This window comes from Hoplias malabaricus, chromosome 7, assembly GCF_029633855.1.
Source record: "Hoplias malabaricus isolate fHopMal1 chromosome 7, fHopMal1.hap1, whole genome shotgun sequence".
Lineage (NCBI taxonomy): Eukaryota > Metazoa > Chordata > Actinopteri > Characiformes > Erythrinidae > Hoplias > Hoplias malabaricus.
The window spans coordinates 6,504,330-6,519,893 of record NC_089806.1 but is presented as its reverse complement, the minus strand read 5'-3'; the positions used below and the strand labels follow the sequence as shown (position 1 = coordinate 6,519,893).

The 15,564-nt window shown below is 44.4% G+C and overlaps 1 protein-coding gene across 2 annotated transcripts; it reads right to left on the bottom strand.

Annotated features, from left to right (window-relative positions):
- Nucleotides 1–135: 135 nt before the first annotated feature.
- On the bottom strand, nucleotides 136–15,202 carry hsf2 (heat shock transcription factor 2). 2 transcript variants are annotated; one of them, XM_066677635.1, is made up of 12 exons: nucleotides 14,963–15,202; nucleotides 13,568–13,676; nucleotides 12,308–12,435; nucleotides 10,283–10,407; nucleotides 10,109–10,184; nucleotides 9,912–9,973; nucleotides 9,085–9,166; nucleotides 8,317–8,432; nucleotides 6,436–6,696; nucleotides 3,446–3,548; nucleotides 3,164–3,227; nucleotides 136–1,191 (listed from the first exon to the last, which is right to left on the bottom strand). In XM_066677635.1, exons 1-12 carry the CDS (start codon nucleotides 15,053–15,055, stop codon nucleotides 893–895), a joined length of 1,518 nt encoding a protein of 505 aa, XP_066533732.1. In that variant the 5' UTR covers nucleotides 15,056–15,202; the 3' UTR covers nucleotides 136–892. The 2 variants fall into 2 exon arrangements, with proteins under 2 accessions (XP_066533732.1, XP_066533733.1); XM_066677636.1 differs by having other exon boundaries at nucleotides 9,085–9,163.
- Between the last annotated feature and the right edge of the window lie 362 nt (nucleotides 15,203–15,564).

Genomic DNA, 15,564 nt, shown 5'->3' with positions numbered 1-15,564 from the left:
GTGGGGCACTAGTCGGCACGGACACACTCCTGAAAATCTGAACGGTGTGAAAACCGTAAACAAAATGTCAGTGTAACCGCAGGAGACGGAGTTCAAAAATGAACAGTGAGAAACATGATCAAACATGTTTGAGATTATTTATTTATTTGTTGTGCATCAATGAGTTTCTCCATCCTCAAATTCTTATTTTGTTTAGATATTTAAGCTTTGATTTTTGGCACAAATCCATTGTTCTGTCTCTAGATTGTTACAAAAACAATAAATTAATAACAGCATCACATCAGGAACCAAGTCTGCTGACTTTAGTAATCCGTCAAACTGTCGGAGCCAAACGGCACTACGAACCTTGGCCTTGACACAACGGTGATTACTGAAGGACACTGAAAACCCAGGAGTGAGTGGAAAGGGCCAGAAAGAAAGAGCGTCCAATAACTTGCAACTTTTTTAATGTGATCGCCAAGCTTGGGATACTGAGAAAGCTTTGGAGAAAGGCAAATCATTCTACTCTCAGCGTTATGGAACTAATAATAATAATAAGAGTACTGTACAGAGATCTGAACGCAGGCACTTACAGGACTGTTACCCACAAACCTCAGAGCCACAGTATAAATCAATAAGGACGAAAGAAAGAAAACTAATAAAGTCACATAGTAAAATTGCTGCAGTGTAATCCAGCAACACGACTGCAGCCATATCCCCTCGTGGACATGTTGAAATGACAGTAACAGTGAACAGTAACAGGAAGCATACATGAAATCATAGAATGTCATACTTATGTAATGACCAGCAATGTACCAAAATACGTTCAGTCAAATAGATCATCATTTTGATGACTATTAACAAACAAAGAAAAGAGAAAGTCATTTTGGTCTCCTGCCTGGACCTTCCCTCCTCAGACCTCCAGCTGAGGGTGATCAGCCGAGGGCAGGTCTGAGTCCAGTTCGCACAGAAGGAAGAGTGTTTCTTCGCTGGCCTCGGCCTCTGTGATGGGGTCCAGACGGATCATTGAGCTGCGGGGCCTCACTCGTGTCTCCAGGCTGGAGTCTAGCAGGTCCACAGCCTCTTCGTTGGGCTCTTTCAGCAAGGACTGGCTCAGGTCTTCGGGCTGGGGTTCTGGGGCCGAGGGCAGCGGGCTGCAGCCGTCCAGGAAGGCCAGCAGGGGGTAGCCGGTGTACTGAATCAGCTGCTTATCTGCGGGAGAGGGGGGTTTGGGAATCAAATATGAATCTTATGGCGCTTTTCTACCGCATGGGTCCGGTTCTACTGGACTCGACACGGCTCAGCTCGCATGAAGCTTGTCGCTTTTCCACTAACAGGGTTCCCCCGCGGAATGGAGCCAGTGACATCGCAAAACCCCCAAGAATCGCTGGTTTTGAAAACCACAACAACAGCGGCAGCAAAGTTAAGCGCTGTTTGCTCATCGTGTATCGCGTATTGTTTTAGTTTTTTGGACTGAACACAGCTCCGCCCCCAGTTCTCACAGATCAGTTTTACTTGTAGCACGTTCTGCTTTCAATGGAAATTGTAGTCGGAGCAAAAAACCTCTTCACCTCGAGGTAAAGTCACAAGCTGCCATTGTGAGTCCAATAAAAATAAACATGAAAGCTACTGTAATTTGAGATTTTACAAGCGGTGGTTTGTGCTGGATTTGAATGAGCTCTGCATTTCCTGGTGATTAACATGGCTCTGGCCAATCAGAGCTCTGCACGTCAGGTCACCATTTAGTACCTACTTGGCACGGTTGGAACCTGGAGGGAGCGGAGACTGAAAATCTACCAGGGACCAGATTTGTCCTGTGGAAAAGCAAAAGAGCCGTGCCGAGTCAAGTAGAGTCGTGGAGGTTCCATGCAGTGGAAAAGCACCATTAGAAAGTCGCAGATGGCCACAAGGCTGGAGAACTTTACATTTCTTTAAACCAATTTGGTTGATTTATAAGCTTTGAGTTTTCCTCTGTTTTTTTTTACGGAATTAACTATGGAATATTGATCAGCCACAGCACCACAGTAAAGTTTCCCCAGAGTGTTACACACAGTCCTGATGGATCACAGACTTCAAACTATGATCAGATATTATACATTTACTACTAAACCAATACATACACGTCCTCTGACATCTAAAGCTGAATTCACCCACTATAATAATGGAAAGCATTACGTATTGCGCTTTATAAAGAAGCTTCTAAAAAAGTGCCATGTGACAACTTTCTGTTGTGAAAAGCGCTATATAAATAAAGTTTGATATAAAAAAAATCAAGGCTTGATAATCAAACAATGTTGTTTTTCAAAGATAAGTAACCTACTTAACTACTATATTAATTAATTTATTTATTAATTTGCATTTCGTTTTATTGACTTGTATCCTACTATATAGCATTTCCAATTTATTTCATTTAATTCAGACCTTATCCAGGTCTAGCACTGCCACTTCAGTTATGTCCTTTAAACTAGATATGTCCTGGTCTCACTGTATCATATATAAATACAGGGGGTCCTCGACTTACGATGTTGATCCGTTCCTACGTCACATCGTAAACCGATTTTTGCTGTAGGTTGGAACATACGTACACACGAGAGAGAACGACGTAGCAGCGAGCTAAAATGGCGTACAATGTGACTGGGGTGACGCCGTCCTCCTCAGTCCCGAGCCGTGTAACCGTGTATTCTTACGCCGCGTACACCAAACACGTAGTTCGCGTTACGACGTTTACGACGCGAAACCACTTAAGTCAAACAAGGTTTTATACAGTAAATGGGAGACGTATCGTAACCACGATGACTGATGTAACCCGAGGACCTCCCGTATGCAGCCAATGAACAATGAATGTAGAAACAAGGTGGTGTTTCTATAATATGGCTATATTATCTATATATTTCTATCTGTTTCTATAATAACATGACTGATCTGTGTGTGTGTGTGTGTGTTTCCTCAGCTATTTGACTTTAATCAAAGCAGTTAAACTGTGATGTACCACAGTTCTGTTGGATTGGTTCTTAATTACTGATTACTTAACACTAACTTCAATGTATTTCAAGTGTGCGTTGTGCAGCTGTGCTATCTACAAACACTTAAACATCACGATCACACTCAGAACCCAAGACCTGCAAGTAAACATTTGATCAAATCACTCTCAGCCTTTACCTAAAGAACAGTGTTAAACATGTACCTGTGTTGGCTGCTTCAGTCTTGACTTTATTGGGAAGGTTTTCTTTCTGATTGGAGCTGGGTTCCTGGTGTAAAACCAACAGTAAATTAATTGAATTAAATCAAATTAAACAAAATGAAATAAGGGCTGTTCCTAAGTCTGGAAGCAGTGTTTTAAAATTAACTCTTTAAGCTGAATAACAGCAGACTCCTTTCATCCGTGCAGCAACAGAAGATAAATGTGGGTTCTTTATCCTGATGTGAACTCATTTAATCCATTTTCAGAGAGTGATACGACACACACCTGCAGAATGTTTGGGTCGATGCTGAACTGTTTTCCATACAGAAGGGCCTGGAAGTCTTCCAAACTGCAGTCAATACTGTCCAAATAGTCCATCAGCTCGACCCTGATAGAGAGATCATTTACACCGTTAGACTGAATGACAACATTTCTCATAGTAAATCCATTCATTAATTCATTCATGTTCTGTAACCACTTCATCAAGTTCAATATTATGATGCTCCAGAGTCTACATGAAATCAATGGGTGAAAGACAGGAACACCCCCTGAAGAGCACCAGTCCATCAATGAGCATCACACACTCACCCAGTCACTCACACACTCACACCTGTGGACAGTGTCACACACTCACACCTGTGGACAGTGTCACACACTCACACCTGTGGACAGTGTCACACACTCACCCAGTCACTCACACCTGTGGACAGTGTCACACACTCACCCAGTCACTCACACACTCACACCTGTGGACAGTGTCACACACTCACACCTGTGGACAGTGTCACACACTCACACCTGTGGACAGTGTCACACACTCACCCAGTCACTCACACCTGTGGACAGTGTCACACACTCACCCAGTCACTCACACACTCACACCTGTGGACAGTGTCACACACTCACCCAGTCACTCACACCTGTGGACAGTGTCACACACTCACCCAGTCACTCACACCTGTGGACAGTGTCACACACTCACCCAGTCACTCACACCTGTGGACAATTTCACACACTCACACCTGTGGACAGCGTCACACACTCACCCAGTCACTCACACACTCACACCTGTGGACAGTGTCACACACACCCAATCACTCACACACTCACACCTGTGGACAGTGTCACACACTCACACCTGTGGACAGCGTCACACACTCACCCAGTCAATCACACACTCACACCTGTGGACAGTGTCACACACTCACCCAATCACTCACACACTCACATCTGTGGACAGTGTCACACACTCACCCAGTCCCTCACACACTCACACCTGTGGACAGTTTCACACACTCACCCAGTCACTCACACTCTCACACCTGTGGACAGTGTCACACACTCACCCAATCACTCACACACTCACCCAATCACTCACACACTCACACCTGTGGACAGTGTCACACACTCACCCAGTCACTCACACCTGTGGACAGTGTCACACACTCACCCAGTCACTCACACACTCACCCAGTCACTCACACACTCACACCTGTGGACAGTGTCACACACTCACCCAATCACTCACACCTGTGGACAGTTTCACACACTCACCCAGTCACTCACACACTCACACCTGTGGACACTTTCACACACTCACCCAGTCACTCACACACTCACACCTGTGGACAGTGTCACACACACACCCAGTCAATCACACACTCACACCTGTGGACAGTGTCACACACTCACCCAGTCACTCACACACTCACACCTGTGGACAGTGTCACACACACCCAATCACTCACACACTCACACCTGTGGACAGTGTCACACACTCACACCTGTGGACAGTGTCACACACTCACCCAATCACTCACACCTGTGGACAGTGTCACACACTCACCCAGTCACTCACACACTCACACCTGTGGACAGTGTCACACACACCCAATCACTCACACACTCACACCTGTGGACAGTGTCACACACTCACACCTGTGGACAGTGTCACACACTCACCCAATCACTCACACCTGTGGACAGTGTCACACACTCACCCAATCACTCACACCTGTGGACAGTGTCACACACTCATCCAGTCACTCGCATACACCTGTAGAAGGTTTCACACACACACCGGTGGACGATGTCACACAGCCAACCTACCTACCAACATGTGTGTTAAGACTGTGAGAGTAAACCCACACAGACACAGGGAGAACACATCACACAACTGAACCCACATCCCTCTGACCTTGGCTCTGTTCCTGTGTCTGCAGCTACACAGTGGCACATTGATTCAATTCATTTTTATATCAAACAGAACATGTCTTGAAACCTTGGAAATTGTGTTTGAAGCTTATATTACAGTGTAGCTGTAGCCTAATGGTTGGAGAAGAGAACTTGGGACTGGAAGGTTGCATGATCGATTCCGACAACCAGCAGGAAAATAGTGGGATTCTTGTGTCTTTTTTTTGGTCAGTTTAACCTCCTCTGCGTTCTCACATCAACCCGGGTCCAATGCTGTGATTGGAGAGACTCAGACGAGGGGGCAGGGCTGTTCTAAACCCCTGGACTATATTGGTGTTTTCCATTGCATGGTACCTGCTCTACTCGACTCAACTCTCTTGGGCCCTGATTGGTTTGTTAATATAAAAGTACCCACCGCACCGAAATGTAGCTGATGACATCTCAAAACCCCGTTTCTAAGGGGAACAGTGGGCTTTGGAAACCACAACAGCAGCGGCGGTAACGTTAAGCGGTGTTTACTCATGGTGTATCGGCGTGTTGTTGTTGTTTGGGACTGAACACAGCTCCGTCATCAGTTCAGACAGATCAGTAGAGTTTGTTCCTTCCTTGTTGCAGCGTCCAGCTCTCGCTGGATTCTTTCGTCGGCCACCGATCCAAGAAGCGTTTGAACCTCTTCAAAAGACCACGGCGTCATTTTACGAGCTGCCGTCGTGAGTCGGATAAAAACAAACCTGATCTCTGCTGCAGCTGGAGATTTAACAAGCATCTAGTTTGTGCTGGATATCAGCATTTCGTAGTGCACACAATGTAATTCTAACCAGAACTCTAATGTTTACAGGTCACATTTAGTCCCTACTCAGCTTGCTTTGAACCACGCGTGAGCAAGAACAAAAAAAGTACCCACCATCAAGGACCAGGTATTAGATTTGCTTCGTGGAAAAGCAGAAAAGCAGAGCTGAGCAGATACCATGCAATGGTACAACTTGTTTTATCCCATACTTTGACTTCGCAACATATTCCAGTTTCACATTCCCTCATCCCTGAACAGTTTACAATACGGAAATCACAAAATTCTTACTCACTTGCCCAGAAGGCTGATGTTTTGTGAAATGGTCCCACTCTCGTTGAGGATGGAGTCCATCATCTTCATGGGGTCCTCCTGACTCAGGACCGATAAATGATTTAACCTCAAAGCGCTGCTGGTTGGCTGGGTGTTGATGATGCTTTTGGGTATTATTTCTTCTTCCTCTTCAACAGCTGAGTCTGTGGACATGTTTTCCACCGTGTTTGGGTTTTCTGTTGTTGAGGGTTCGTCATAGTCTATCTTGACTATTTCAATTTCACTAGAAAATAAAAGATGATACAGAATTAAACACTGGCTAAGGAGACACCATCGACAAAGACAGTTACCAACGTTGTAACTGAACAACTGTGTTTTGTTAATATAAACACGTGTAGTATTTGATGCCGGAAACACGAAATAACTAGGGAAAGAGGATTCTTTCATTGGCCACTGATCCAAGGAACGTTTGACCATCTTCAAAAGGCCACGGTGCACTCAGTTCTACTGTCTTTCAGGCCGTTCGAGGTGAGCTTAGGCTCCTCGGGTAATAGAGTTGCATTTGTTGATGCAGTGGTGGAAAGTGTTCAGTGACAATGGATTTCCAATGCACCCCTGAGTTCATGTGTTTATAGTATCATGGCAGCATAACCCTTTTTAATGCAGTGCCATCTGAGGGCTCAAAGGTCACACTCATTTAACACTGGCCTCTCCATAAAAAGATTTCTCCAGAGTTCCTGAATCTTCCACAGTGTTGTGTACGGTAGACGGGGAAAGACCTAAATTATTTTCAAGCTTTTGTTTAAAAATGTCTCACTAATTTTGGCACAAAGTGTTGAGCAATTGCTGAAGACACTTTGATTGTTGCACCTTTTCCATTCTGCTGTTTATAGCAGAGAGAGTGACATCCACAGTGGTGGAGCTTGAATCGTCTACAAACCTTTCTAATTTTGACTCTGTCCCGACTTTTTATTTGGTGTTGAAGGTGTCAAATTACAAACTTGTTCATATTTACAGAATACAATCAAGATGTAACCTGGAATCATTGGGCGCAAGGCGGGAATACACCCTGGAGGGGGCGCCAGTCCTTCACAGGGCAACACAGACACACACACACACAGAGTCACCAATCCACCTACCAACGTGTGTTTTTGGACTGTGGGAGCAAACCGGAGCACCCGGAGGAAACCCACGCAGACACAGGGAGAACACACCACACTCCTCACAGACAGTCACCCGGAGGAAACCCACGCGGACAAAGAGAGAACACACCACACTCCTCACAGTCACCCGGAGGAAACCCACGCAGACACAGGGAGAACACACCACACTCCTCACAGACAGTCACCCGGAGCGGGAATCGAACCCACAACCTCCAGGACCCTGGAGCTGTGTGACTACGACACTAACTGCTGCGCCACCGTGCCGCCCTCCATTTTATATCTTTGACCTTAAATAAATCTTCAGGAAACACACGTTTTATTTAATTTTACCAAATGTCCATGTTTTCTGGAAATGGAAGGTTACAATTATCTGATGTAACGGATTCAAAACTATTCAAAAATATGAGCTCATCCTTATATCCACAGAAAACTCTATTGAAGGTATTCAGGGCACAGTTACTTCATTTGTGTGCTGTTGATCCTAGTTAATGCTAGAAATCATAAGAGCGCAAACACACACGCAAACACACGCACAAACACACACACACACACACACACAGAAATGAAACATTCTGTCAACTTTCAGGTTTGTGTAATATATTGGGTAACATACAAGGTGCTCCATCTTAATGCCTGGTCTTTAGACCCCAAGGATGATGATTTTTCCTCTGAATAAAAGACATTTTCACCTTCATCAATTGCAGATTTAATTAGAAAAATGTACAACACACACAACTAACCTTTCATCAACCATTTTCACAGAGTCCTCTGAGACTTCTGCCTCATCGGTAATATCACGGATGATGACATCATCAAAAATATCAGAGTTGGTCTTCAGTCCGTTGATTCCATTAGCCTGCAGTTAACGGGAAGAGCTCAGAATGAGTCAAAAGCCGGATTCTGTACCAATTAGTTAGCTATAATCAAGAGGTGATCCCCTAGTCCCCCACCAACCCTGAAAATAACAGATAATGACTCTCACAACTTAAGGCATAACCAGGAACAGATCTGAAATCTATTACAGAGACAGAAAAGAGCAGGATAATCAATTGCTGTAGTGTAAGTTCACAAAGCTCAAAGCACCACTGAATCCTTGCCGCAGGGGTCTTCTGCCTAGGGCCTCAGTCCAGGACAGTTTGGTGATCTCTCTGCTCAAAACACAACTTTGATAGGCCACAAGAGAGTGCTGGACTAAGGCCCTTTTGGGGAATAATTGGTGACCCTTGCCTTAAAGCCACAATCAGGTTGTGAAATATTTTAATAAACACCATCACTAGGAAAATCAGTATGTAATCTCCATCAGCTTTGTGCTGTACTGTATAACTGATTTTATTCAGTGCGGTGTAACAAGTCGATTACCGCCTGTTGCAACCAACTACATGCCATTGATTTTGAAGCTGGAAGAATTCACATTTTGTTGGATGTTCTGCTATTTTCTGTTACTGTGAATGTCCTGATTGTGGCTGCAGTGTAAAAAAAAAAGGACAATATTAAACCTCCACACTTACTTTGCCATGGTCCACATGCTCCTCATAGATCTGGGAGATGTATTTGGCCTTCTTTCCATTGCTGCTCAATAACTGGGGCCTGCTTTAAAGAAGAGGTATAACCATAATGATCAGAAGCCAAGCTGCATGTGTTGTTTTATATACCATCAACAGCTATGAGGCCTGGTTTTATAGGGACACTGTGGCTGATAAACAAGCTCATCCATTCGTGTTGGTGTGTCCGGATCACTATTTGATATCTAAGCCATGCACTTTATATCTTGCCTGTTTGAGTCACTTCACCAAGTGACATGGTCCCTGTTAGAAAACAGAGATCCTCAACAGTAAATCTAATGAAAAACAAAGGGAACCGTGTTCCTGAATGTCCGGTCTGTATCCTTTTACAAAGTAACTGCTACAAGAGTGTGTGTGTAGTCTGCGTCCGGGCCAGCCGAGGCCAGCCCACTGCCCCATGACCCCCAGAGACGCTGAGCGTCCGATGGGCGGGACAAAGCCCATCATTTATCCAATGACTCGTCTCGTTTCGCTGCTTCGCTATTGAACTCTGTGGACGTCCTCACTGTTTAAAGCACTGTGAAGCTGCGGGAATGATTGAGAGGAAAGCCGCGTCTTTACCAGTGATAAGAAGCTGATTCTGAACAAAAGTTGAGCGCGTTGTAGTGCATATTTATTCAATGACATGTACACAACAGTATATATTTGATCACTTCATTTTTGGTATTTTAGGGGAAGCCGAGCTCCCCTTGCAGTCTTAGAGCAATCGCCTCTGACTCCAGCATATGTTTGTATGACCCTCACCCTACAGAACCTGCAACATTAAGTCCTACCTTTTGCGTTTCAGGTTGAGAATGCGATTGTTCTGTACCAGTGTAATGATGAACTGCACAAGCTAAAACAGAAGAAACAAACACACGTTTCAGACCTAAGAAAATTAATGCATTAACCTGCATACAACTATTCAGCCTCCTTCTAAAACTATGTTGTTTAATACTCAAGCTCCGTGCAGAACATATTTAAAAGGTACCTCTTTTATAGCCTGTTGTTGCTGGGCATGTTTCTGTCGTAGGTCTGACATCTCCCTCCACAGAGCCTCGTTCTCCCTGAAGTCAAAGCATCAAAAGGTTGCAGAACATGACAACAGCGCACGATAAACTTAAGTGACAAACTACGAACCAATAATACAGGAGTCTACGTTTACCGCTTCAAAGTGGCGAGTCTGGCGTCCATGTTTTCCTGTTGATCATGGACGTTCTGAACACTAGAAAGGATTTTGGACAGGTCGTCTTGCCTCAGCTTACTGTCCTCTGGTCTGGCATTGGACACCTATAATACAGACGGGACGTTACAGACATTCCTGTCTCATTCCCTGTAAGATGATAGGTGCAGATAGGTGCAGCGATGTTTATTTAATCTGGCAATTCAAACAGTGCTGAATACTTCAGCTATATCACAGCAGCAAAAAGTAGGTATTTACTGTCTGTTTTTCAAAGGGTCTGTGTTTTTACACCAGCAAACAGCCACATTTTGCTAAAAGGTTTATGGAGATTGGGGTGGTGCTCTCTCTGGAAGAAGTGCCTTCCTCCCAGAAGCTCACATAAAAACTTAATCATAAATGGCTTTTATAAACAGCTTTTGCTTTGTTGCACCACGGGAGAGGCATCTCAGGTTTTAGTCTTTGTTCCTTATGACAATGACCCGTGCTATTACACTTCCCTGAATAAGAATGCTAATATAGAATAGCATTAAAGGGGATGGGCGGCACGGTGGTGCAGCAGGTAGTGTCGCAGTCACACAGCTTCAGGGGCCTGGAGATTGTGGGTTCGATTCCCGCTCCGGGTGACTGTCTGTGAGGAGTGTGGTGTGCTCTCTGTGTCTGCATGGGTTTCCTCCAGTTTCCTCCCACAGTCCAAAAGCACACGTTGGTAGGTTGATTGGTGACTCAAAAGTGTCCGTAGGTGTTCCTCGTTCAGTATATGTGAATTTGGGGTCTGGAGTCCCTACCAACTCACCAACTGTGTAACAAGACCAAGGTCAGAAAACATGGGAGAAAATGAGCCTTTATCAGCCACTGAAAATGAGCCTTTATCAGCCACTGATAAAGTGCAGAGACTTTAGAACTGCATGAGTACTGACTTTCTGGACTGACTGCACTGATGTATTGATGCAGATGGACTTACATGAAGATGCTGCTATTGTCAGTGGCAAGCACTTTAGGTACAGTCTCACAAAGCCTCACTTCTGGCTTAGACATGACCTAAAGGTCCAGAGGCCATTGCCATAGCAGCTTATGCCCACTCCGGGCCGGGCGGATATTGGATAATAAACAGCTCTGGGACCAATACAGGTGATCAAATCAAGGCCAGATTTATGACAAAACTGGACTGCTGTAGAATCTCTCTCTCTCTCTCTCTCTCTCTCTCTCTGTGTGTCTGTCTCTCTCTCTACGTGTCTCTCTCTGTCTCTCTCTCTCCGTGTCTCTCTCTCTCTCCTGATAGCAGTGCCTTTAAACAAGTCAGAAAGCTGTTAATGCTTCAATAAAAAAAATAACAGTGGCAAAAGCTCATGTTTCAAGCTACTAGGTGTTTGTCATCAACGCCACACATTCATGTGCAAAAGGATTCAGTTAAAACTACTTAACCTTGGGTTGTGAAGCCTAAACATAGTCAGGACCCATGTCTTACATCTTTCACGAGACAGGCACCAGGTTGTACCAGGATTAAAGTTTCATTTTGTGCAAATCCACTATGAACAATGATTCCAAAATGAACACTGTATATCAGCCGTTTACACTTTCCATTAGCACAGTTTCAGCTTTGGAAATTAACAGATTTAAAAAGAGATATAAGAAACATATATCACAATAACAGAAGATATGCTTTAGTTCCTGCTGTGTTTTAAATAAAGGGTTTCAAACACTGTCATTTCAGACTTTAGAGGATACACAAGCACAGTGTTATGCTTGAAGTAAATACTGGGCTAGCCCAAATGTCCTACACCGTCTGGGTAACTTCACCCAGTTTAGAGGTAAAGCAGGACTGATATTTTCATGCCTGGCGGCTGATCAGGAGACGTTCTGTGCCAGTGCACTAGCATTAACTTGTTCTACCCTATAACAATGCTGCTGTTGGAAATCCATGTCTTTCATTTAGCTTCAGTCAGTCATTAGGTTTCAGACAAAGTCCACTCTGTTTCCTGAAATGAAGAGGTTTGTAACAGCACTGACCTTCCTCTTTATGTGCTCCAGCAAATCATCACGGCCATGCTTGAAGTAAGGGTGCTGAAACTCAACAGGTCCATCTCGCTCTTGCTTTACTATCCCAGTGTCGATGTGCATCACCTTGCGAAAGCCGTCTGTGAACAGATTTTAAAGGAGACACACAATGGGGTGACATTAAAGCGTGCATCTGGAGATTTTATCAACCCACACACGGAGATAAAACAGTCCATTCAGTGTTTCGTGATCAGCCTGTGTCTAAGGACATGGGGAAATATGAGTCATACTGATTTGGTGCTGCATCTTAGTGTGCAGGTTAGGGCTGGACAATAATTCAATATCAATATACATCACAATATAAAATGTTTCAATACCGATTATATGATTTTTAAACATGTTTTCAATATTTCAGTGTACATTATTTACAGCATCTGTCACCGACTGACGGTGGTTACAGGGCGCTGCCATCAGTTTTAAAATATTAATATTGACAAAGACAATAGCTTTATGTTTGATGGTGATGTCATGCTTCTTGTTTGTTTTTGAACTAAATATATCACAGACATTTCATACAGAACTCTGTTCACTTGTAGAAAATGGGTATATGTCCCCTTTAAAAAACATTCATTCATTCATTGTAACCCTTATCCAGTTCAGGGTCACGGTGGGTCCAGAGCCTACCTGGAATCAATGGGCACAAGGTGGGAATACACCCTGGAGGGGGCGCCAGCCCTTCACAGGGCAACACACACTCACACACACATTCACTCACACACTCACACATACGGACACTTTTGAATCGCCAATCCACCTACCAACGTGTGTTTTTGGACTGTGGGAGGAAACCCACACAGACACAGGGAGAACACACCACACTCCTCACAGACAGTCACCCGGAGGAAACCCACACAGACACAGGGAGAACACACCACACTCCTCACAGACAGTCACCCGGAGGAAACCCACTCAGACACAGGGAGAACACACCACACTCCTCACAGACAGTCACCCGGAGGAAACCCACTCAGACACAGGGAGAACACACCACACTCCTCACAGACAGTCACCCGGAGGAAACCCACTCAGACACAGGGAGAACACACCACACTCCTCACAGACAGTCACCCGGAGCAGGAATCGAACCCACAACCTCCAGGCCCCTGGAGCTGTGTGACTGCGACACCTACCTGCTGCACCACTGTGCCGCCCTCCTTTAAAAAACACATGACATGAAATGGACAGCCACGCAGACCAAGTAAAATTACTTACACATATTCAGCTGCCGTACAAAACTGGCCATGTTGTTGTGCTTAAAGAACTTGGGAAGAATCTCTTTCGCAAATCTTTGCTCATCCAGCACAAGGAAGCTATTGCCTTCCTGTAAGAAAGACAGGACCCAAAAAAAAACAAAAAACGGTGCACACAGATCAGAGCTTTTAAGTCACTGAAACATTTATTAAACATTTAGCACCATCAGAAACGAGGATAAACGGTGTCAGAGATGTACAGTGGATGCTTTGTCTATTTTCAGTCCTTAACTAAACAGACTGCTCCCATAAGAGCAGAGTAAAAGTCTAGAATCACAATCAACAATAAGCAGCACTTTACAATGACAACAGAAATTTCTGACAGTTTGAAAGGGTTAGCTATTAGGTTACCCTTATAAACAAAAACCATAGACATCCTGCAATATCTATAGTAAAGTACAACAGCTCTGAATTAATAAAAACACTCCTGCACTGCCCTGTTCTGAGCAGAATTAATATTGTCATTCATTGACTGTGGTGTTACTCTATATGTATTTTGTCATGGCGTGTAGGAGGCAGCCTTTATGATTCACGTTGGACCAGTATCAGAGCCAGTACACAAACGACACAGGGAAGTGCGTGTACACAGACGTAACACAGCCTTTTAGAATGCAATTAGAAGAATCCCGACAGCGAGGCCAGGTTAGTGCAGTGACGGTACCAGACTCTCTTCTCGTTTACTTGTGGGCAGAGCGTCTGTAGCTGAGACTAATTTATATTTATATAGTCTTTGCACACGCCCATATACATGGATCCAGCTCTGTGATTGGAGAGAGTCAAACAAGGGGGCGGGAGATTTCTTACGTCTCTGCACTTGACGTCAGGAGCAGTGCAAAATCAGAATCTAATATTTTCTAACTTAGGCAGCCCACAAACTGTCTGGGCAGTCTTGTTTCACTGTGATGTGGGTAAATTCCAGATATTTGACCATTAAAGATCTGGGTGAATTAGTAAACAAAGTATGCAGAGCAACAGGTACATTACAGCCTGTACTGGCAGGATTTCAAAGTGCAGTTATATGGTCAGTGGGGTTGATAAAATGGACAATGAGTTGACAAAAAACAGAGTGCCAGACGACTTCTTTTGTAGAATTATAAGTTCCACCTTAAATGACGCAGCAGCTGCTTTAGAATGTGGGCAACGCCAGCACAATATGAGCCATTTAAGGTGGACGGGAAAATTTCAAAAACTACATGCGATTTAGCTTCGATTTAAATGTATTTAACGTCAAGTTATAAGGCTCTGTTAGACAGAAAAGGCTACCTGGGTTGTCCACAGGCTAGTTTAGACTGTCTTTTGTGTCCCAAAATGATTCTAATGGTGGCTAACGGCTAGCCTATGTGTACGTTAACGTTACCTGACTCCAGCAGATCAGCCCGTTTGTATCCGAGTCTTCCACCAAAGTCCACAGCTTGGTGAGGAAGGCGGGCACGTTGGAGTTGTGCTTCATGGTTATGCCGTTTGAATGAAAGAGGTTGTTATTTTATGTCTCTGTTTCTCTGTCTCGTTTTTTCTTCTCTCTGGACAAAACAACAGCAGGAACAGCGAGAAAAGCGACGCAGACTCACGGGTTCGCTGCTGCTCTGAGCGCTCCTGATTGGTCCATTACGGATTTACGTAATCAGTGTGTGTTTTTGCACGTGTTCCCTTCACGCAAACGGGGGGGGGGGGTGAAGGGGGGTGGGGGGTTGTCTTTGTCACTCGCTCGGTCCCAATTGGCTCCATGCTCCCCTACAGAGTGCACTTAGTAGACACTGTGCTCAGTTCGAATCATTCATTAATTTTATTCATCATCTTCTATAACCTCTACCCAGAATCATTGGGCACAGGCAGGATTTATCACACCCTGGACAGGGCCCAACACCGGTCCCTAGCATAGCATTACACACTCCCCTAAAACATCCCCTGCAGCCTTAAAAGTGCACACAGATTTATGAACATGTAATTAATACCTGATTC